The following is a 21976-nucleotide window of genomic DNA, read 5'->3' on the forward strand; positions in this document are numbered from 1 at the left end:
AAACACTTCAAACCTCTCGAAAACATGATTACAATCAAAACCAAGGCAATTCTCTGCACGACCAACTCTCTTGAGCTCATATTTAACACTTCCTGCATTCTAACCACTCTCAGAATCTCCATTAAGCCTGGCATTTGTTTTGGCTTGTTTTTGAACACAATCAAAACCTTATGGTTGTGTTGAGCATATAAAGATCAACACAAGCAATTGAATTTTGTCCTTCAGCAGCTGTGTGGTACTGCTTTTTGTTGAAGAACTCTCCAATAAAACATTAACCAAAAAAAAAAAAGGCAGAGACACTGGATTAAAAAAAATGATGCATCCCAGACTCTTCTAGAAGCAGGTTATTTCAAATGCTACCTTCTTTTCAGCTCACCACTTAGTTTCCATGCCAGTGCCAGCTTTTCATGATAACCGTAAGAATGGGCAAAAATGTCACTTAACATTTGGTAGAAGCATTCCACTTCCAAATTTTGAAAAAAAAAAAAAAAAAAAAAAAACAGATATTCTCCCAGTGGAAGGCAAATATCAAATGACAGCGACAAAAGCTGAAACAACACTTGACGTATGCTACTGCTACTGACACACAAATATCCTCAGATGGGAAATAATGCCAAATGGCCTATTGGAATCTATACCTCCCTTTTCTATTTATACAAAACCATATGCATTTTGGAGCTGCCCAAGTGCTTAATTTTTAACTAGCAGAATTACTCTAAAATTAATTTGGAACTATGTATAGTATGGCTACATTATAGAGCTGCTATAAGGTAAAGAAATCTTTTAATGGACATATATTTAATGTAATAATAGAGATATTTACCAAACTGTAAAGGCACTTTAGAGTCCATCACCATACAGAAGGTGGAAAACAAGCTCTTCCCCAAGAGATACTCTTCTTATGTTTCTTATGAGGACACATTTTCAAAACATTAATTATTTATCCTGGACTAATTTCTGAGCTTTGAAAGAATGTCAGTTATTCTCTAATTAAAGTGACCTAAAATCTGACATACAGTATAATATACTGGAGAGGCCTTTGCAGGATTGTTTTATTTCCCTGTACACAAAATATCTTGCTGTAAATGAAAGTCAGCTCATTGATAGTTTAATACAGTCACTCTGTTACTGCTTCTTCAATCAAGTTTGCCAAAGCAAATATTGCTGCAGTTAGAAGCACTGATACTAGATACGGAGCCAGCTACACATAAATGGCCTTTAGGCAGCATTCAGCACATTCCCTCAGATCCACCCAATCAGCAAAACTATCATAAAATTTGTAGGAAGATTTCAGTATGTATTCATTTGGCATTTGGAGATTTCAGTCATGTTTTCCAAGACTCAGATTCTGAGCCTTAGAAATTGTGATGTCTTTGCAGTGCAGAGCAAGGGAAAGGAAAAGAAAGGGAGGCATCAAAGCAAAGCGCAATCTGGTTGTCAGTCTGTAGGAACCACCGTGCCAAGCAAGCCAGAGGGCAGCAGAAGAGAGACACTAGTATCAATATAGGACATGCCAAGCTCAAAATAAAAAGATTTTTTTTCCAAAGCCAGTTCCTTGAAAATAGCACAAAAATGATGCTGCATAGTCTATCCAGTTCTCAATTATCAAGGTAGTGAACCTGATGAATCATACAGGTCTCAGATTAATTCAGTTATTTCTAATGTTAATAGAGAAGCAAAGAGTATTGTCATGGCATTTGGCCTTTGAGTTCAATGAAAATTTATTATAATTCTTTGTGTTTAGTTTGTAGTTGTAAAATGATTGCATAAAGCAAGGAACATATGGTTGTTTTCATATGATTTAATCTGCTAGAGCTAATACTAAGGATTTTGTCTGGGATAAAGAACTAATATGAGAGAACAGGAGAAACTAGGGAAGTAATTCCCGTAGCCTAAAAAAGCTGTAAAAAACCTTCATAATCATAATAATCCCTAAAACTGTAACTGATGGAAATGATCACAATGAAACAAAACAAAACAAACAAAAAAGCAAGAATAGGTTTAAATGCCAGGATGTCTGAATTCACTCTGTGCTGAGGAATAACTGTGGTTATTTGCATTTGTAGAACAGTGGTATTTCGACACCAGAGACACCAGGAATTAATAAAAAATATTAACAGGAACTTTAAGGACATGTGGAGGCAAACTGAAGAACAGCACAGCTTTAACTTCATCAAAAGAAAACTGAAGTAAAAGAAGTATCCCAAAATGCAGAATAACACTGGCATGGACAACACAGGGTTTAGTTTTATGCAGATTGAGTGCCAGTCTTGTGGGTATATACAGTTCCATGCACCACTGTTTGCTTTTTTTTGTGTTCATATGTTTCAGACAGGTGTAGAGATCTCAGACATGACTTCAGTACAAAATGGCAGAGTCTTAGCCCTAAGCCATTAAATAAATATCAGTAAGGTGAGACCTGACTGATAGCGTTGGTACAAATATGCAGAGCCTTCATGCAGTGAGTGACTTGTATTGTGCTAACACGATGGTCTATAAGAGACTGGAAAAGAAAAGCAATTGGTAATAAATCCATGTGACAACAAACCATTTTCCTTCCTGTACACTGTGTACCGGCTTGCGCCTGCTACCTGCAGAATCACTGCAGTGCTACTGTATTTCAGTGGGCCAGGATCAGCCTTGTGATAGCACTAAGCACAAGTTATAATGGAGGAAAACCTAGAGAAATTAATGTGCTGCATGATAAAATAATGCATCAAGGAGGTCTAGCTGAAAACTGTCTCTATTCTCTAAAACCATTGTTTCAAAGAGTGAAAATGTAATGATGGTAACAACTCAGCCTGCAAATGACATTTTATATCCTTTGTAAGTAGTAATGATATACAAAGTAAAAAATGTTGCTTTTGACTCTCCTGAAATACCTCTTTACCTTTAAGTAGGTCCCACTGAAATAATGGGAGATTAATCAGATGTTCAGAGATGGGCCGGACTTAAGTTCCTTCTTGAATGAAGGAGTGGTCTAAGGTGGGTGTTTTTGTCCACTGTATACAGATGAGGAAAGGGAGGTAATAATGCTAAAAGAACACTGTCTGCTTAAAAATATGACTAAGGTTACCCAGCCAATGTTTGAGTAATTAGAATTATGTTTTCCTGTTTTTCTCCTTTTTTTTTCCCTGTAGCTGTAGGACAAAGGGAAACAGAGAAACTGACTCTGGGAATAGCATTGCCAGATGTGCTAGTAAACAACTGGAAAAATACTTACTTTTTTAAGTGCACTCCCTGAGCTGTTACTTACAGTGATTGTAGATAATCCTTACTTAGAAAGGTATTTGAGACTTTTCCTCCTAACCACATGCCCTAGTATACTACCCATGCATGGGCCTAAGGCGTAATATAAGAATAATCCTCGTTAAGTTGATGAAGCTACCCGGGACCATGCTTAACTTCAGAGGCATTTGCTGGATGGCAAGCTGCTACTGCAACCCTTTGCTGGGTTGGTGTCAGTATGTTCGCAAACCCCCTCAGGGGCCTGATCCAAAACCTCGGATTATAACTCCAGAGTAGCAGGCAGACCACCTTGGCACAGATAAAACCACCGCTTTATCTCCTTTGACAACAGCTCTGATTCTGACTCATGAGTCTCATCCCGCGCAATACGGCCTCCGCCGCTTTTGCACCGGCTGCTTTCGCAAAGCCGCCACGCAGCCCTGCATCCCCACGTTCAGGTAGCTTGGCCCTCAGTGCGGACCCAAAGACGGACTGTACCTTTCTTTTCCCCTGTAAACGGTACAAAGTCTTCTCTGTCTTTATGCTCAAGCGCTTGCTTCTCCAGGTACGAAAGGAGGCGTTCCCTGTCAAAGGGGCCGGTGGCAGCTTTAGTGGTCTGATCCTTCTGCCGGAACCCCGCGGGCAGCAAGGCGTTCTGTGAGCACACGGGAAAGACAGGGATGGGCACACAGGAGATGACACAATTTCAGTGTCCCACATTTAATTTCAGTGGGTTTTTTTAATGTAATCATTAAGAGCAGTATCTTCTCCAGGCTTCTCAATTCTTTATTAAGCAATTTACATAGCACCAAAGAACTGAGCAAGATGAGAATCCTCTGTGTTGTGCTTCCTACAACCATATGGTTTAGAGTCCAGGTAAGCAGAACAGGATAAGTTTCCTCTACTATTTCTCTCGTTCTTCTTCTTCCCATTTTTAGCCCTTTCTTTTCATTTCCCCCCAAAATAATGTCATTCTAACGCTGTTTCTTGGACTTCAGAAATGAATGGAATGTGCAGAAAATAATTGGTGAGTTATGTGGAGTATGCAGGAAGCAAGTGGATGGATTCCCACTTCAATCACGCAGCTGTTTGCCGTGATTGCACCTGCATCGCCTGAGGTAGGAGCATGCATAAGGCTCCACATTTCTGCTCAGGAAATGCCAGAAAGGCTCACAGGCAGAGGGGCTACACAGCGCATATGCAGTGAAGCCAACACGCTGGAGCTGCCCTTAGATTGCTGCAGAAATGCTGCACAGCTGGCCAGCACACTCGCAGGGACACCCATGTGCCGCAAGCACCCAACCACTTCTGAGCTGCCAATGAACCCCGGACACTGTGTTTGACTTCTGCACCACAAACATGTCCAGAATAGTACAACTATACTGCACACACGTGCATCAACTACAAATGCACTGTGACGTTTTTTCTGGAATGTGCTGGGTTTCCATTTGAGCTGCTAGATACCTGAACTTAGCAGAAAATCGCACTGTAGAAGTGGTAGTAGTTGAAGCAAGTGGGCAGAATGGAGGGGAGGACACTACAGACCATCCTTAACCTCCAGGTAAATTTGTGCTATAAAACTACAGGCTATAAATCTAGTGGGTTTTCGCACTTTACTTTGTCTCCAGAGTGATTTAATTTTATTGGACAGATTATCTGCTGTTTTTCAAACTTCCGCATCAACTTGGCAGCTTTTGTGGCAGGTATAGACAGACTTCCCACAAGAACATGTGTGCCCTTCACCCACTGCTGTGGGACCGAGCAGTGCCCAGGCCAGAGGTCTTTATGCACTGTGCAATGGTTTCAAATATCCAAATTCTCCTTGTTCTCTAGAAAATGACAGTTGGGTAGCTGAGTCTGCTTTTCCTAAATCATGCCTAAATATATTCTCTTCAGTTAAAAATATTTGTGTTGAACGACACAGTCAACAGATTTCAGAAGTTCAAAAGATCCAATCTTCACAAACACCCATTCAGTTTGTTTGTTTATTGCTGTGCTCAGAAATAGCAGCCACATAAAGCATCTCATCCTGCTGCCATGTACAAACATGATTAAAGATTTACAGCTCAGCCAAGCTTGTGCCTAAATCGATGAGGGATGGAGTACACAACTTGCACAAAAGCAAGTAGCCCATCACAGCAGGAGTAAAATCAAAATGCCCCTAGCTGAGCTGTTCAGCCTTCAGAGCACACTGCCTCTCCCATGGCACAACACAAATACAAAATGCTGCAGAACATGGCATTTGTAGTCAATAGCATTTGAAATATTAATCTCCTGTCCCCCACTACTAACCTCGGGATCAAGGTCGTCAAGAACATGTTCTAGCTGTTTCAGTTCATCCTCCGAGAGTTTGCTGAGTATTTCATCTTCGTTAATATTTTTGTATTTCTCCAACTCTTTGCGGAAGGGCAGAGACATGGCTCCTGCTGCACTGCTCAGCGGATGCTTCTCTTCAGGGTTTCAACCATTCAGGAGTACTGTGCTTCTTGCGGTTTCAGTTGCTGTTAGAAAGAAGGCATTTTGAGTGTCTCCATTTAGCAGATAGAGTCGTAAAGAGCCTGCATGCTGAGAATCACATTTACACTTTATTAATGAAAACAAAGAAACAAAATGTTCTGGCTCAGCTCCGTGTGTGTGACGAAGTACTACGGCTGGCGAGGCAGCAAGTATCCTAGGAACAGCAAGGACTGGTATATTCAGGAACTTCATGGTCCATGGCAAAGAGGTTTAAGAATTGCATAACAAAAATATTGGGAGCTTATCCTTTGTCATAGAGATAAATCTGTTTTATTTAATTTGCTTAGAAACAGCAGCATCTGCTTGTTCTTTTGGCTAAAGGGATGAAAAGGATCATAGCAAAGTGGTAGACAGGAAACAGTCCAAAACTGACAAAGAAGAAACAAAGCATTATGCCTCGAGGTATTTTGTCTTATTCCAGCTTTGCCGATAGCCAGTTTTTTGGTACATCATGGTTATCTAAGAAGCTTTAAAGTATGCTGGTGTGTAGTAGTAATTTGTATCCATTTTTTGCTACAAATGATAGCAGTCGTCATCAAAATAAATTCTGGAGTGTGGATATGCTCATTATAGCTCAAAAGGTGATTTGTAAATCAGCCTGCTGCATGGGGCTCCTGTGGGCATTCAAACCATGGCCACAAGCAAAATACAGACTTAATATTTCATGAACTTAGATCTAAGTCTTAAAATTTGAATGTGGTTCCTTATTATATGATCCCAACTGATCATAGTAAATATAAATTGTAAATAAATAGTAAATTGTAAAATAGTAAATTCTTGCCACATGATATGTCATATGACAAATGATGCTTTTTCTTCACTGACTCTGGTTTATCTATCAACTATAACTTTGATTTCTTTTGGCCAGGTCCTCAATTGTCGTAAGTCTACAAAATCCATGCAGGTATATGTGGCTGTCTATATGAGCTGGACACTTGATCTTTATTTTTCTTTTAGTCAAATTTGAAATGAAAATTTTGTATTTAATTACAGTTTCACTATTAAAATACTTATTTCCACTGATCTGAAAATTAATTAAAATAAAACTATGTTTTTAAATGAAAAATGGGACAGAAAAACAGACCTGCTTATTAAGCACTTTAAAACATACCTCATTTTCCTAAATGGAAGAACCTATAGAAAGGGAAGAGACTAGTTAGTAGAATTACAACTTTGAAAACTCCAACAGATGCCAACTAACCTCCTAAGAGAAACCACCAATTTAAAGAACAGTTGAATTCTACCATGACATTTGGAATGGCTTGATATTAATGTAATGCTATGAAAATATGGAAAATAAATAGAGCCATAATAAGGAAAAAAATAAGAATATATAGTGGAAATAATGCTCTTGCATGGAATAGGATGTTTACCTATCTCAGATCAAGGCTTGTCATGCCTTGTAATATTCATATAATTTAATATCAAGCCATTCCAAATGTCATGGTAGAATTCAACTGTTCTTTAAATTGGTAGTTTCTTTTAGCAAGTTAGTTGGCATCTGATGTTTAACAAAGTTACAGCAGTTGTAAAAAATTGTTATTCTATCAAAATCCTCCCATATGCCCTGAATGTGAGATACATTTTGGCAAAAAAACAGCCAAAAGAACTCATGTTTTTGTGTATTTGGTACTAAAACAGAACATAGCTCTACAAGAGTTCTGTTGATGCAATTTATTGCCCAAATTACTTATTAGCTAATTTAAGTATTTCAAATAGAAGTAATGTATTCTTAAAATTAAAAAAAAAAGCAGATTCAGATGCAGTACAGTATTTCTATAGTAAGGCATCAGGAGCCTTCTCAAAGTTTCTTTGGATAAACTCATTAAACACATAGCATTTCAGCTCCCGGTCATTAACAGGGATGAAAAATTTCTTTGGGGGGATTAGAGCTTTTTAAAACTCTGTTTAATTGTTTAAGTGCTGATTTTATTAGAGTTTAATTGTGTCCCTGGAAAAGACAGAGCTGTAATCCCGGGGTTAGATTAAACGTTGGAAAAGGAAGCGGTGAGAGTGCCGAAGCGCCTGCGCTGGCCGAGGCTCGGCACTGCCGTTACGCGGGGTGCTGCCTGGTGCAGCCGCCGCCGCCGCCGCCTGCGGTCGCTGGGCTCCCAGCGAGGGGTAGAGCTACGAGCTGGGCACTGGGGTCACCAGGACTCTGTGGGCAGCGTCTTTTGTGAAGGGAGTTTGCCAGACTGACTCCGGCTGCTAAAAGGTAATTCCTGCAGGGTACAGTTTGTGTGCACTAGACATTTCTGGGTTTTGGTGACTGGTGCCACAGCATACCTATCCATAAAGGAAAGACATCCCAGGAGACATTTTTCTCTACAAGACAGTTCTCAATATTGTATCTATCATTAGCATTATAAAAAGAAGACATTTGATCACGTGCAGCAAGGACAGCAATAACAAATGTAAACCCAGATGCGTAAAGATCCATCTCCTCTCCTCTCGTGGCACCAAGCACTGTGCTGGATACACCCAGTTGGAGTTAGTGGGGCAGGGAACAGTAGAAATAATGCTTTTCTTGCACACACACACTTTTGTGACAGAAATCGCATTGTCGTTTTCCCTTTCTCGTCTGTATCTTATTCTTTGGTGACTGAGCAGAACGAAGCTGCGCGGCTTTGGGAGCCCCTGTGTCCGCAGTCGCCGTCGGCAGCAAAGCTTTGCCGGAGCACCCGCCCCGGCCACCAGGCTGTTCGGCGTGCTGCTGGCACACCCGTCGTCTACGCGGTGGCCTTAGTGCTCTCTGCTGACCTTTTGCCGCCATCACATTATCGGAAACCAAGGGAATGGGTAAGTTCAGCCTCAGCCAGCCTGAGAAGGAAATGCTGAAGTCTTGAGTTTGCATACGCTGGAAATTACCGTGTAATGTGATGATGACTATCTCCACCTTGTTAATTGGATTCCAGACTGTTAATTTTGTGTATGTAAACAGGGCCATATGCCATCTGTGCTGCTTCTTACTGTGGTTTGACTTTTCTGAGTGCACACATACCTTTCGCTTTTTATAGGTCATACCCACCAGATTTCCGTTGTTATAATTATTGTATGAAATAAACATATTTCAAATTCTAATCAGTCAAAAAAAACCAATTATTTAACCAGCCACTCCAAGCTATCGCTGTTTGGAGCTGCGGGAAGCAGAATGGGGCAGCCTGCATGACAATAAGGAGTTTCTCTGAAAACTAACTGGGAAGAGTGAATAAGGAGAGTAAGGAATGGAGCAATACTAATCTCATCGTTTTTTTTTTTTTCCATTTAATTTCAATGCCAAGCACCATAGTTTTATCATGGGCTCAAATACATTAACTGTTAAATAGCAAATGACTTGTAAGCAAAACATTCCTTGAGATGCACAAAATATAAAACCTCTGCTGATGCAGAATGGTGCAAAACTCTGAGTAGTAGCATTTCTACCAGTGCCATAGTACATGTAAGTCTTTGTGGAGCTTAGATGTTACATAGTGAACTACAGTAACTCTGTGGCTGTATTTTTATCTTTGATTCCTTCTAAGGAAAGAAATAGAAACTTCATTTTTATTTGGGGCAGCTTCTTCGCCCATGTCTATCAATGTGAGGATTCAAAACATGTTTTTCAAAGGCTTAGAGAGAAGCCTGCCTGCATAAAACTGTTACTGGCTGTAGGCAGTCAGCACCTGCTGGGTTCTGACTCCTCTTACCGTAAGTATTTTCTTTGTTATAATCCTTGTACACTACTGAAAGGCTTTTCCAGAGTAGCCAGACTAGTTTCCGATGGTACCATAATACTGTAATAATTGTCTATTGCTGATGCAAGTATTTCTTTTTGAGATAGAATCAGTCCTCTACCAAATTAATGTTAAATGCCAGAGAGCTCCCACTCTCATTTGCTTTGATCCCTTGGAGCACCCTGAACCACAGCATAGTCCCTCTGTGCTGTCCTTCCATGGGGCAGCAGTTACAAGGCCTCATCAGGTCACTCATGCTTTCGAAAACACAGGCTGTATACCTAGGAAATCATAATGTCTCTGAGGTCCTATAGAAAAGAGAAACGTGAATTTCTAGTTTTCATTGTGTCTGAGAATGAAGTTGCATGGCAATGTATATTTAGATGGAGGGAGAAGCACTAAGAGGAAATAATCCAATAGAATTCTTTGCATTTTTATAGAAAAAAATTATAATCGGATTTGAGAAATCACTCTTACTTTTGCAAATCATGACAACTGAAGTTTAGAAAAAATCTTGATGCACGATTTATTTTAAACTGTTTCCATAGAATGATGGATATTTGTCTTTTAATGACTCACTCTGGAACAGATCTGTAAATGCGGCAACATCCTTCACTTTCTTTAGTCTCAAGTAGCCAAAAAGAAACAAGTGGAATAAATCCCAAGTTAAATCAATACTGGACCAAACAAATGGGATTTGGCCCATTGTGATTAAGAGCGGTGTTTGTGTAGCACAAACAGATGTTCAGCAGCAAGAGGCTGATTGTTCCCCACCACCCAGGCAAAGCGGACTCCAAACAATATCCTTAATCCAATCCCAGACAGATGATCCCTCTGCTCCCTGGCAACTGCTATGGAAAACAAGGCTGGGCTGTTGAAAACCGGAACTTCAGAAAAACATTTTGAGGAATACTTGGTTATCTGTCATACAAGTAAGGTTCCTTCCTATTTGCTTATGTAAATATAAAAAGCAAGACCAATGTGCTTTCCAACCATGAACAAAAGGAAGATATATATCACAGGTCACATTCTGTAGTACAAAATTTCTCCTTGGGTTAGAACAAGATGGTTCAGAAATCTCAGAAAAGATAAAGAATGCATTAGGCCCAGCATAACACAAAAACATAATATTAATATACAAAGAAGCATAATGAAATGGATTTTTTGTGTGTATTATGCTAATGGTATTAGCTACAGGTCCTGATGTAGATACAGTAGAAAGCCAAAGAAATGCACACAGGTAGAAAATGGAAAAGCAAGTTATACAAAAGGATTTGGTTTCTAGAATCCCTATTGATTTTTCTATCTATTCCCCCCCCCCCAGACTTCCTAAGAACTCATGACGTAGGGAGGGACTGGACTGTACCTCCAGGGCTTTACACTCCTCTTCTAACTCAGTCCATCAGCGACACAATGTGATCGCTTGGTGGATGAAAATGAGTAAGCTCTTTGGGGCTTTGTAGCACCAGGCCCTTTGGAGGACAGTCTGTGAATGAACACTCAGCCACATACGGCGCTGGAGTTAGGGTAGCACTGCGCTTGTGAAGACTGCTCTATTACCACGCTAGTATTTCATCTTTTATTATATGTTAGCAATGAACTCTTAAAAATCCTTATATATTTAAAATTAACTTCCCTTGAATTGCAGGTTTCTCTGCACTGCTGTACAATAACAGAGTTCTGTTTCTGAATATAGTTTATTAGAAATGTCCTTAACTTCATTTATGGAAAAATGAAAAAAAAAATAATCTCACCAGACTATGTCTACCCCACCTGGAACCACAGGCGACTCTTTTGCAGCTCTGGGATTTCAGCAGGTGAGGTGATGTACATTCAGCACCAGGCACTCTGATCAAGGCATGAGCTGAGTTTTCCAAGTGTCTACCCTAAGACTACAAAAGATGTTTGTTTATTTGTTTGTTTTTGTAAGCAAATTAGGATTAGTATCTGCCAGTAGAGTTTCTAGGCTTGCAAATTCTCTTCTATAAAGCAACATTTTCCTTTTATCCCAGCTTACTACAATGAACATACCAGGTAATCAGATATATTTGATTACTAAAATTACCAACAAATGATAGTAGTGCGTCAAAAAGGATATATTTGATCTAAAAAAATAATGTGGTGCTCCTGGCTTTTATCTTTGGCAAATTATCTCATGAAATTTCCATATTTAAAACCCATTTGACAGAAAATGTCACTGTCTATAAAATGCTTTTACTCCCTAAGGCTACTCTGAGGTTAATTTATACCTTGCTCCTAGCAACTGGTTTAGTCCCATACAGACTCTGGCAAATAGTTATCAATTATGTTGTATTAGACTATGCCTGAACATTTAGGATGACCACACAGTGATGAGAAACCCCATTCCATAATTGGATGAGCTTTTCTGAACCTTGATAATGCATAGGTCACTCTGGAGTTTACATTAGTTAGCTTCTTAAAGGAGGGCTTGACAACGCCTACTCAAATAGAATGGTAGACATCAGCGCGCTTTAATGGGAGTTAGATCATGCCCTTTACAAGAAAATAACCATCACGTAAATTGCAAAATTATCTATACGAATGTGCTGTTATTTATAGAAGATATAAAGGGATGGCACTGCCTTTGATCTGGATAAGATGAAAGGTTTTTTTCACTGGGGAATTTAAAGAAAGATAAAACATTAATGCTTCTCCCACTTTGATGTAAAAAAAGTTATGAAATAACTAATTTCAAATTGTTTCTAAAATAATATTAGTGAAATTATTCATAACTATTCAAAACATGGAAATAAGTCCTCAGAAGAAATTCATTTTCTTTACACTGACTGATGAATTTATAATCTGTTTCTGAATGAAATTTTATTTTAGATCATAACCACTAGAATTGTTTCCGTATCAAGAATTTTTTTTAATCATAACAATATTGAAACCCTGTCTAAAATAGGAACATCAAGTAGATACTGTCCTAAGTTGAGGATGATGTGAAGTGCTAGCTTGAAAATCCTGGACAGTGAAGTCTTCTTTTTCCTCAAACAAAATGGACAAAGAAACAGCAGCTTTTTCCCGTTGTTTGTCACCTGTAAGCTTCAGCCCTGCTGAGAACAGAAACACCTTGCTGGTGAGCTGTACTGACTGACTGTTGGGCACTGGGGCAGGATTTAATATTATAATACACCAGGATTATCAGTAAGGATGCTAATCAGTGTTAGATGTGACTGCACTGCTGCCTATCGGATAGCAAGGGGAAGCAAGCCACCCCCGTTATTTTGTGGGAGCACCAGTGGTATTACAACCCTTTCAGTAACCGCCACGCTGTGCAAGTTTGAGGCCCCTCTGCAGAGGTGCCAGTTTCCCTCAAAAGGACAGGCTGTGCCTCCTGCACAGAAAAAGCCCGGAGCACACCCGCTCCCAGGCTTGGGACACGGTGCCCGAGGTGCTGTGGTCACCCAGATGAATAAGTTGTTGAATAATGTAAGTTGCTACATGATGCTCATTGCAGTAATGGCTGTGATGTTCAGAAGAAAGTGTCTTGCATCCAACTAATGGTCTTCTGGACTCCGTGCTTACAAAGAATTATAATTCTTGCTGGCACCACATCTACTATGAATGCAGAGCAGAGCATGTGCTCGGGCCATGAACTGTCCCCAGCTTTGTAACTCGGCACCATGGGGAGGCCAAGGGCTGGATGCTGGTACCCTCTCTGATCAGTCACAGTTATATAGAGCCTGTCACCGCAGTGCCTGAGCCACCGCCAACTAAATGAGAACCTCACCATGTTCCTGACCTGTCAGGGGAAAGAAATACGGTTTTCGAGGTCAAATAGAAAGTTTAGGACAAGAAAGAATTGAAGCAAGGTCTCCCAAGTACCGAGCTCTGACTACGTTTCCCTTCTTCCATGGGTAGTCTCATTCATTTAAGTGGATCTTTTAAACAAGTGAGACACCCTAGGTGAAAATATGACAGAGAGGGAACCAAAGGTTGGGTTAAGAATGTACAATACTGATAGCAAAACTGTGCTTGTTGATAACGATAACTGTTAGATCATGTCTAAAAAAATTTTCTTCTATCTTTCCTAAACTTGTCTCCTTTCTATGTAGTTTTTTGCATTTTAGCTACAAATCATTAAGAGAAACCGTCTGTTGTGTGATAGCTGAAACAATAAATAGGAGAAGGAATTGTACCCCGAAATACACCTTTTATTTTTACACCAAAGTAGATCTGACTAGTCCTGGAAAAGAAAACACTGTTGTTTATTTTTCATGTGTTGGAAACGCCCATAGGAAGAAAAAGGAAACTGCGTAATATTGGAAGTATTGTTTCCCCTGCGCTGACAACAGATAGCAAATGCTACCTTTTTATCACTGCTCCTCTCAAATTTCCTTACTTTATATTGGCAGCTGGATCTTCAGACCCAACTGCTCCTTGAAATAATCCCAATAAAGAAGGATTTTAAAAGTATCCTAACGAAAGCAAGTTTACAAATCTCTATAGCACCAAATAATGATGACCAAACTGCACTGTTAAACAGAAGCCATGGCAGCACTGCTATGCTTGGGTGTTACGTTCAGTAAGTGGAAAATACGCGTTCACTCCGGCATAAACCCAGCATACGCAAATACTCATGGCTGAAGGGTGCTACCTGATGCTTCTCAATGCAAAACTCTGCAGAGCTACCACAGCTGTGGTCAAAAGGATAGCCAACCACACAAAAACATCAAACTATGTGAAATAACATCTGAATCAATAACATAGGAATACTGTAAATAAAACTTGAACAGGTCAATAACAGCAGAAATGCATAAACTTTGACTGCTGTAAGTTGTAAGACAGGGCAAGTGAACAATAATACTTTGCAGAAGGAAGGAAAAAATTTATGGAGTGAGAAGGCAAAGTGTGCCACTTGGAACATAATTATTTAGATTGTCAAGAGGAGAGAGGCTACTGGCTAAATTTGGAGAAATACAGCTAGATGAATGGGAGAAGAGATACACATGGAATTTAGATCAGCAAAGCCATGGAAATGACTCACATAACATTATTCATTTTTTTAACTAATGGTAACAATTTAATAAAGTCTATTCCGGAAGCTCAGTTAAGATAGCTACACAGCATACAGCACCACAGCAAAGACAGATAGTTTATCAGAAAGCAAATGGGTGTAAAATAATGCTGAAAAGATTGTAATATCATTAGTAAAATTCAGTGAGACACCTCTATACGCCCCAGAATTTGTGTGCTTTTTTCTAATACTCATATCCTTGGCAGGGGATTAAAAGATGTGATGCCTGCAGTATTAGGCCAGTTGGTCCCGGGGGTTTCTGTCTGTGTTACATGGTCCCCTGTCCCCAAAGTGGATGGCAGAAAAAAAGAAGTTCAAGGACAATTTCCGAGCTTCCATATGATGAGAAACTGAAAAGACTGGACATATTTACCTCAAATACACAAAACACTTCTGCCAAGTGTTTTGAAATGTCTAGACCCCATAAAGTATATCACTCATGATAGAAGAACGTTGTCTCCTCTTCCAATTCTATTTTAAATAGATATTTGCTATTGATACATTTCTGAATTTGTTTCATCGTTCAGGATGTCAGAAGGTTTTCCGTAAGTTTATATTACTCCTAAGCTCAAGGTGGTCAAATGAATCTAACCAGTTTTCATTTATTTTTCATAGTTACAGTCTTCATACTTCTCTTCACGTTTCTCATTGATCGACTGTAGATTTTTTTCTCTGGCACCAGAAATTCCCTCACAGCTTCCATCGAAGGAGAAGCCCCTCGAGTCCGCCACGGAAGGCCCTGGTGATTCGGTGAGCACGGGATGAGCAGACGGCGCGCACGGACGCCCAGTGCCAGCGGGCAGGCTGAGGGCGCGTTTCGCTCGCCGAGCCGAGGCCCGGAGGCTCCGCAGCGCCCCGGCGGCAGCTGCTCCGCGCGGCTCCGCGGCGGGCGCGTCCCCGCCGCCGGCGCTGCGGCAGGACCGCGCGGGGACAGCTCCCCTTCGCCGCGGAAAACCTCTGCTCCGCCGCGCCCCCGCTCTCCTGGTTTCCTGCCCGATACCAAGGGCGTGAGCACGCCGAGGCGGGCACACCCGCGCCGCTCTGCAAAACGCGCGGTGCGAGAAAGGGGGCAGAAACGGGGCGCGGCGGCGGCGCCCCCGCTGCCGCGCGGAAGCGCCCTCCGCGGCCGCGGGAGCCCCCACGCCGGGCCGGGCCGCGCTGCGCTGCCCGGGGCGCGGCGCCGTGCCGGCTCTGCCCCGGCCGCGGACGGGCCCTGCTCCGCGCCGCTCCGCGCCCGCCCGCCCCGCTCCGCGCAGCGCGGAGCCACCGCGCCCGGCCCGGCCCGCAGCCTTACCTCGCCGTGGGGCTGCCCGTGCCCGCGCCCGCGCCTGCGCCCGGCGGCCGCCTGCGCGCCCCGAGCCCGGCGCCGCCAGCGGCTGCGCGCCCCTCCGCGCCCGAGCCCCAGCGCAGCCCGGCGGCGGCAGGTGGGTGCCCGGCGCGGCGGCTGCGCACCGCGGCCGCGCTGCCCTGCCGGGCACGCTGGGACTCGTAGTCCGGCCGCCGCCGCGGAGCCGCCGGCACCGGCACCGGGGCTGCCTGCGCCACCAGCACCAGCGTCAGCACCGCCGCCACTACCCCAGCGCCAGCCCCGCCAGCACCGGCACCAGCCCCGCCAGCCGCAGCCCCGCCTGCAGCGCCGCTCCTGCCCTCGCCCTCGGCACCTCGCCCCGCTCCTCCCCTCACCGCAGGACCAGGTCATGCCCCTCTCCCCGGGGCTCCTCTCCCCTCACGCTTTTCCATTTCTTTCTGCCCAAAGACTGCAGGTGAGGCCCCACCTGATCCGCCACCAGCCACGTCTCCCCCCCTCCCCTGGCTTGTCGTAGTGTAGCCTCAGCGTTTGTCCTCTCCTGCAAGTCTCCTTTACCTGCAGACCACGCAAACAGGTGACACTGGGCTCAGATGCTGCACCAGTGGCAGCAGTCGCCCTGCTCCGTGCGTGTCTCTCGCTGCTGGGTGCACGCGTGCCATGCCTGGACACACGGCCTTGGCAGCGATGCACAGTCCCAGCATGCTGCAGGCACCTGGCCCTGGGAAACACCTCTGCGCTGCTCGCCAGCCTCTGTGACCCGCCAGCTGCCCAACCGGCCAGACAGGTCCTGCAGCAGAGTCCACGGGCCCCACATGGCCCTGTGACTCGTCGCTGTCGCTTCAAGGAGGGGGGAGGAGGAACCCGTGCTGGAGAGGAGGGTGCTGGGCGCTGCCCAGAGCCTCCTGCCTGGGCTGGGGCCACGGCACTGGTCACTGACTTCCTAACTGGTTCTCCAACTCCATGAGGGCTCAGAGGACCAATGTGGGCCTCACCCGGAGACCTAAAGGACAGAGCGTGTGCGTTTCTGTGCATGGTCCTGAGGGTCCTCTCCCTTTGAGAGGGCAATCGCCCCTGCACTGCCCTGCACTGCTTTTGGCTTGGTGGCTTTTGTCAAGGAGAGCTCCAGCTGTATCCCAGTTTCATGAGGTTACAGTGGTACCGTGAGGTTGACACCTCTCAGAAGAGCATGTTGATCTTAACAGAGTATAGGAAGAGACCATTTTTATGCTCCTCTTCTTTCAATTTGCTTTGACAATTTATTTTTGTACATTTACACTGAATTGATGTTAACTTATGCTGGGCACTGTGTTCCAGCTGAACTGAAGCCCTTGGTTCTGAGCACTAAGCAATGAGTCACTAGCAGCAGCACAGCTATTCCAGTGATTAAAATGTCTTTAAGTTTCATGAGGTGTTGGCAGAAAAGCAAGACGCTGCTTTGTTAAGAAGCAGATGCTGCACCAGAGCTGAATTTTGTTATGGAAAAAAATATTGCAACCAGGAAATGCAATGACTTTAACTTCACTCCATACCCTGCCAACCACCTCATGTACCTGTGGCAGGACTTCTGGCAGGAAACTTGTGTTAGTGTCAGGGACTAAAGGGTTAGGTCAGACATTTTTCTACTGCTGCTCTGTAAAATACCTGCATTCACAGTAATGCACAGAATGCACAAAGATGGATCAAAACTGCATTTATCTGCTTGGAACCTCCCTGTCTCCAGCTTCTTATGAATAAGATATTCAGCCATAAGTTAACAAAGCTTCTGCCAAATATCCGAAATATTATCAGACCAACAGAAATGAAAGGGAAAAAGCAAGCAAGCAAACAAACAAAAACAGATCAATTTATACCACATTCTCTCCCTTACTGCTGGGATATAAGAGTTCAGATAAACCAGATTTACATCCATGGCTTTGCTTGCCTCTTTGGATCGCCTGGAAAGCCACATCGAGTTCCTCTGAAACCAGCTGTGCCGCAGCATTGGGGGCTGAGGCTGCGTTGAGAACATGGCTGGATTCAGTCTGCTAGATGCAGAAGTGCGGTTTTGATTTTTAGAAGGGATTGTGCTCCTCAGGGGTTTACTCTCGGTCTGAAGGACCGGGGCTGTTGAGGACCTGGTTACGTGTACAACTGGAAAAAGACTGGAGACTTTGCTCTTGCACCAAAGATCGGTGCCAAATCTAGGATGATATCATACTTATTCAAATACTGATAAAGGAAAATGTACAATATTAACAAAGAAACAAAAATAACATTGGGACGTTTATTCTCTGATAAACTTCTGCAAGTTTTTTTTTCAAGTCGTCATGCCTTAAACCATATTTGCTAATTTGAAACTATTTCTCAGTTGATATGGATAAGGAGAACCCCTCCCATGGTTCCTTTTCCATATATCTGCTGAAAAATTCGCTTCATGTTAATTTCTGTTAGAAATGTAACAATCTAAGATCTCTACAGGACTTGGCTGGAGGCAGTGTTCGTCTCTCCTTTGGCTGTGATTTCTTTTTTTTTCCTTTTACCTCATACACAGTTTTGCAATCAAAAACATTAGAAACATGAACAGTTTTTGTCTAAGAAGAGATAGAGGTCAACTGTATTAATGATACACAGACAAAACCATACATAACAAGTATATTAAATGCAGATGTATACAGCAGTATACCTACATATCTAAGAGTAACATTTTGCTCACAATCACAGCATACAAAGTAAACCTTACCATGTTTCAGTTACTTTGTGTACAGAGTATTATATTTTCTAAATATATTAATACTTACAAAACCTAAAAATTTAAAATCAACAATATACAACACATTTAACAAACTTAAAGGGTTTTATGTCCTATATGTGGGATATATTTGCAAAGATATATGACTGGGACTATCTTGACTGAGACGTTATTTCCAATATATGGGATTTCACAGACTAATATCCTGAAAGCACATCTAAAATGCACTACTGCAGGGATAAAGCTCCACAAATACTCCAGATAGTCCTTTCTCCCTGGTAGGAATCTTTGCACAACATTTTGTCCATCCAGGCCATTTATCTGTTTAAAATGACTTATTGAAAGATATGCAGTGGCAGAGTTACCACCACCAGGATACAATATGCATGAGGATAACTATTCTAAAAAAAATTTGCCCTACTATGGGGCACACTTTCAGAAGGCAGCAGTCCTGTGGATTCCTAAATAAAATATTTGCTGGCTTTATCTTCTCCTTGACCTCAAGTAGAGTTTGTTTCTCAGCTGTTGCATGGTGAATGTAGTGTAGAGATTTGGCATTTTTCTAGCCCTACCTAAAACTGAATTTACTACCTGTAGGTTGCATCACTGTAAGTCCTTACCTAGGGAATCCAAAAACAAGTTTTATTTTACTGAACTGTTTGTAACCACAACTATTTGTTGTTTTGAATTATTTTTTAAATAAAAACCAGAGGGACTGTTGTGATCTTTTCATCTGATTTCTTTATAATACAGCTTGTAAGACTTGGCTTAATGAATTCCTGCTTGAGCTATAGTATGCCTTCTAGACAAACATCTGGTCTTGATTACTGTGTTGTGTGTATTTTGATCTCTTCCCTTAAAGACCAGCTGTTGATCAAATTCAGTGACCTATATTTAAAAGTTCTTGCTTCAATGACTGATCAGCAATCTCAGACCTAGGCTAAAGATAAAATTTTACTCTTGTTCACATGTGAATTGCTGAGCTGCATTCACACTTCCTGAAATGGTATTTCAACAGAATCAATTCATGTAATCAGCCCTGGTTCATAAGGGCTGGGTGCTTCAAGTCTTGAAATGCTGGCCAGCAGCATGTCAAGTGGGCAGACTGCAACTACAGTTCAGCTTAGTTTTCTTAATTGCACTGGTTTGGCAGAAAATAGAATTTTCTTGGACTCTTTTATAAGGCAGAGTACAACAATACCTTAATAAGCACCAATCTAAAACCAACTCAGCCACTACACTTTTACCAAAACTTAATTTCTGTGGACCCTTCTATACTCTACCCATAGTATACTGAATCCAAAAGGAATGCATTTAGAGTTGGACTCTGTGTTTGCCATGGTAGTAATAATATACAAATACCACATCCTTAATTATTAATTTTCAGCAGTGCATCTCAATTTATATCATTATTTCCATTTTGCAGGTGTGGAAAGTGAGGCAAAGACCATTACTTTAAACAGAAGGCACACATGGTAGGCATGTGGTCGGGGACAGGAACCACAATCTCCTGCTTTGGGACTCCAGAAAGCTGTGAGTTGAAAGGAGCCACCCAAGGACATAACAAGACTTCTGCTGGTCCTGGCAGGAGAAGACCCCATCTACTTGCTATGCTCTGTGTCCTACTTGCAGAGCTGCACAGAGCTGCCCTGGTTCCAGCAGTGCTTGCCCAAAAGCATGGCTTTGGTGGGCTCACACCTTCCCAGAGCTACATCTGAGGGTGAGCAACAGGAAATCTGCTCCATCCATGAAATATAGGTTGCTCCTCCACCTATGCCAGCTCTGCTTTATATGCTGGTATGAGAAGGAGGAAGCATTAAGGGGTACTGGCCAGTTCTCTGCTTACTTTCTTTGGCTCTTATACAATGGCTTGCCCCTCAAAAAGGAACAGGTGGTAGTAGCTGCTGGTCTCTCTCTGCAGGATCTGCTACTGGTGAAGATCTTTCTGCTGCATCTTTCCCTTTATGAATGGCTTTGCAGGGCTGCTTGTTCAGTATCTGAATTTCCATTTTTTACCTAAAAAGCTGGAGGCCTAAGCTGAGATAGAGTCCCTCTGCAGCTAAGCAGTACGTAATGGGTACATTTCTCTTAGGACATGCTTCTTTATACAGCCAGTATGCAGTGAATCAGGTCATTTTGGATACATCTAAACCTGGATACATCTACCGGGTACTCCAGGAACAAAGCCCATTGAAGCATGGTCCCAAATAGGGGCCCCTGCCTCCCTTCCCAAGCACACAGGCCCTTTGGGTTGGTGCAGGCAGCCGTAGCGAGCATGCTGCTGGGTGCTCCAGCTCTCTGCCCTGCGCCCCATGGTGCACTGTCACAGGCTGGCTGCAAGGTGGCTATGTGTGCAGGAAAATTTGGAAACACATGTACACAGCCACCTTCATGGCTTCCTATCCTATCTGGCTCACGGGAACATGCTAAGTATTAACCTTTCATATCAGAACATAAAACTCTAAAGGAATTAGGGTTATGTCTCAGAAGAACTATGGCTAAACTGTATCCTTTTCTCCTAGTAGAAGGAAGAAATTTGATTTTCTCACATATATAATTTGTTTCATTCTGAGTTTGGCCACTCTCATAAAAGATTATATAGGATATTATATATTTTATTGTTACTTAATTTACTGACAGTATCCTTCCTGCCTTCATCCTGTTCTGACTCTCTAGCCACAAAAGTATGTCTCAGGCTGTATACACTGAACCCATGGACTTCATTTGCACCACATCAGCACTGTAGTAAGTAAATATATTATGATTTAATCAGTTTAGGATTATGTCTGAGGCTTTGCATGTTCCTCTTCTGCTATGCGCAGTGTAGTTCAGCAACAGCAGAGAGGACAGTCTGGACTGTGACCACTCTCGGTTTTCGAGTGAATCCTCTCAGAACTGATGGAAGTTTAACTGCTGTCCAGGTCTTCACCGTCCCTAGAGTTTTGTATTTACTACACTTCTCTCAACCGCGTTTAATTAATAGTCTTAAATTATATCTCAGTCTTTGAAAAAGAAATCCCTCAACTAATCCTTTTGAGAACACTGTGTTTGCCCTCTGCTACATGCACCGGACTGTCAGCTTGGAAAATGCCAGTGTCCTAATGACTGAAGGATTATGAATCCATTGCTAAGCATTTGCAGAAGTGCTCTTGCAGCTATGAAAGTGTCTCTTCATTCACCCATGGGCCGTGTGCCAGAACGGCTCGGCGTTGCTTTGTGGGTCTCTGGCCTTGGGCGCTGAACAAGTGAGACTCTCACAGCTCTCGTGAACCCGTTAGATCACCCCGCACGCACCCCGCCTCGTTACTGCGCGGACACTGGCAGTTTCATTCTTTTAAACAAAGCACCGATAGACGGTTCGGCCTGACATGCTGGGCTGCCCCATTTCAAGTTTTCATTTTCATATAATTTAATAGATGGAATTGTTTCTGTTAAAGTTA

At 42.6% G+C, this 21976-nt stretch overlaps 1 protein-coding gene and 1 long non-coding RNA gene across 7 annotated transcripts in view; one reads left to right on the top strand and one right to left on the bottom strand.

The window, feature by feature from the left end:
* The window catches only part of LOC134144916 (uncharacterized), a 55088-nt gene extending 46310 nt beyond the window's left edge, over positions 1-8778 (top strand). Inside the window, exon 4 of one of the 2 annotated variants that reach the window (XR_009959520.1) lies at positions 8356-8778. This is a non-coding gene — a long non-coding RNA (uncharacterized LOC134144916). Of the gene's footprint in view, positions 1-2066; positions 2719-8355 lie in introns of those variants that run through there. The other variant, XR_009959517.1, reaches the window with a different exon arrangement.
* LOC134144914 (tropomodulin-2) overlaps positions 1-15862 on the bottom strand; it is a 40859-nt gene extending 24997 nt beyond the window's left edge. For 3 of the 5 annotated variants that reach the window (XM_062584236.1, XM_062584235.1, XM_062584231.1), the window contains exons 1-3: positions 15794-15862; positions 5521-5729; positions 3727-3883 (exon numbers count right to left, since the gene is read on the bottom strand). In XM_062584236.1, the coding sequence (XP_062440220.1) occupies positions 3727-3883; positions 5521-5646 (283 nt within the window). In that variant the 5' untranslated portion in view covers positions 5647-5729; positions 15794-15862. Of the gene's footprint in view, positions 1-3726; positions 3884-5520; positions 5730-6856; positions 6880-11212; positions 11671-15793 lie in introns of those variants that run through there. The other 2 variants (XM_062584232.1, XM_062584233.1) reach the window with 2 other exon arrangements.
* Positions 15863-21976: the final 6114 nt, after the last annotated feature.

Source organism: Rhea pennata, chromosome 10, assembly GCF_028389875.1.
Source record: "Rhea pennata isolate bPtePen1 chromosome 10, bPtePen1.pri, whole genome shotgun sequence".
NCBI lineage: Eukaryota > Metazoa > Chordata > Aves > Rheiformes > Rheidae > Rhea > Rhea pennata.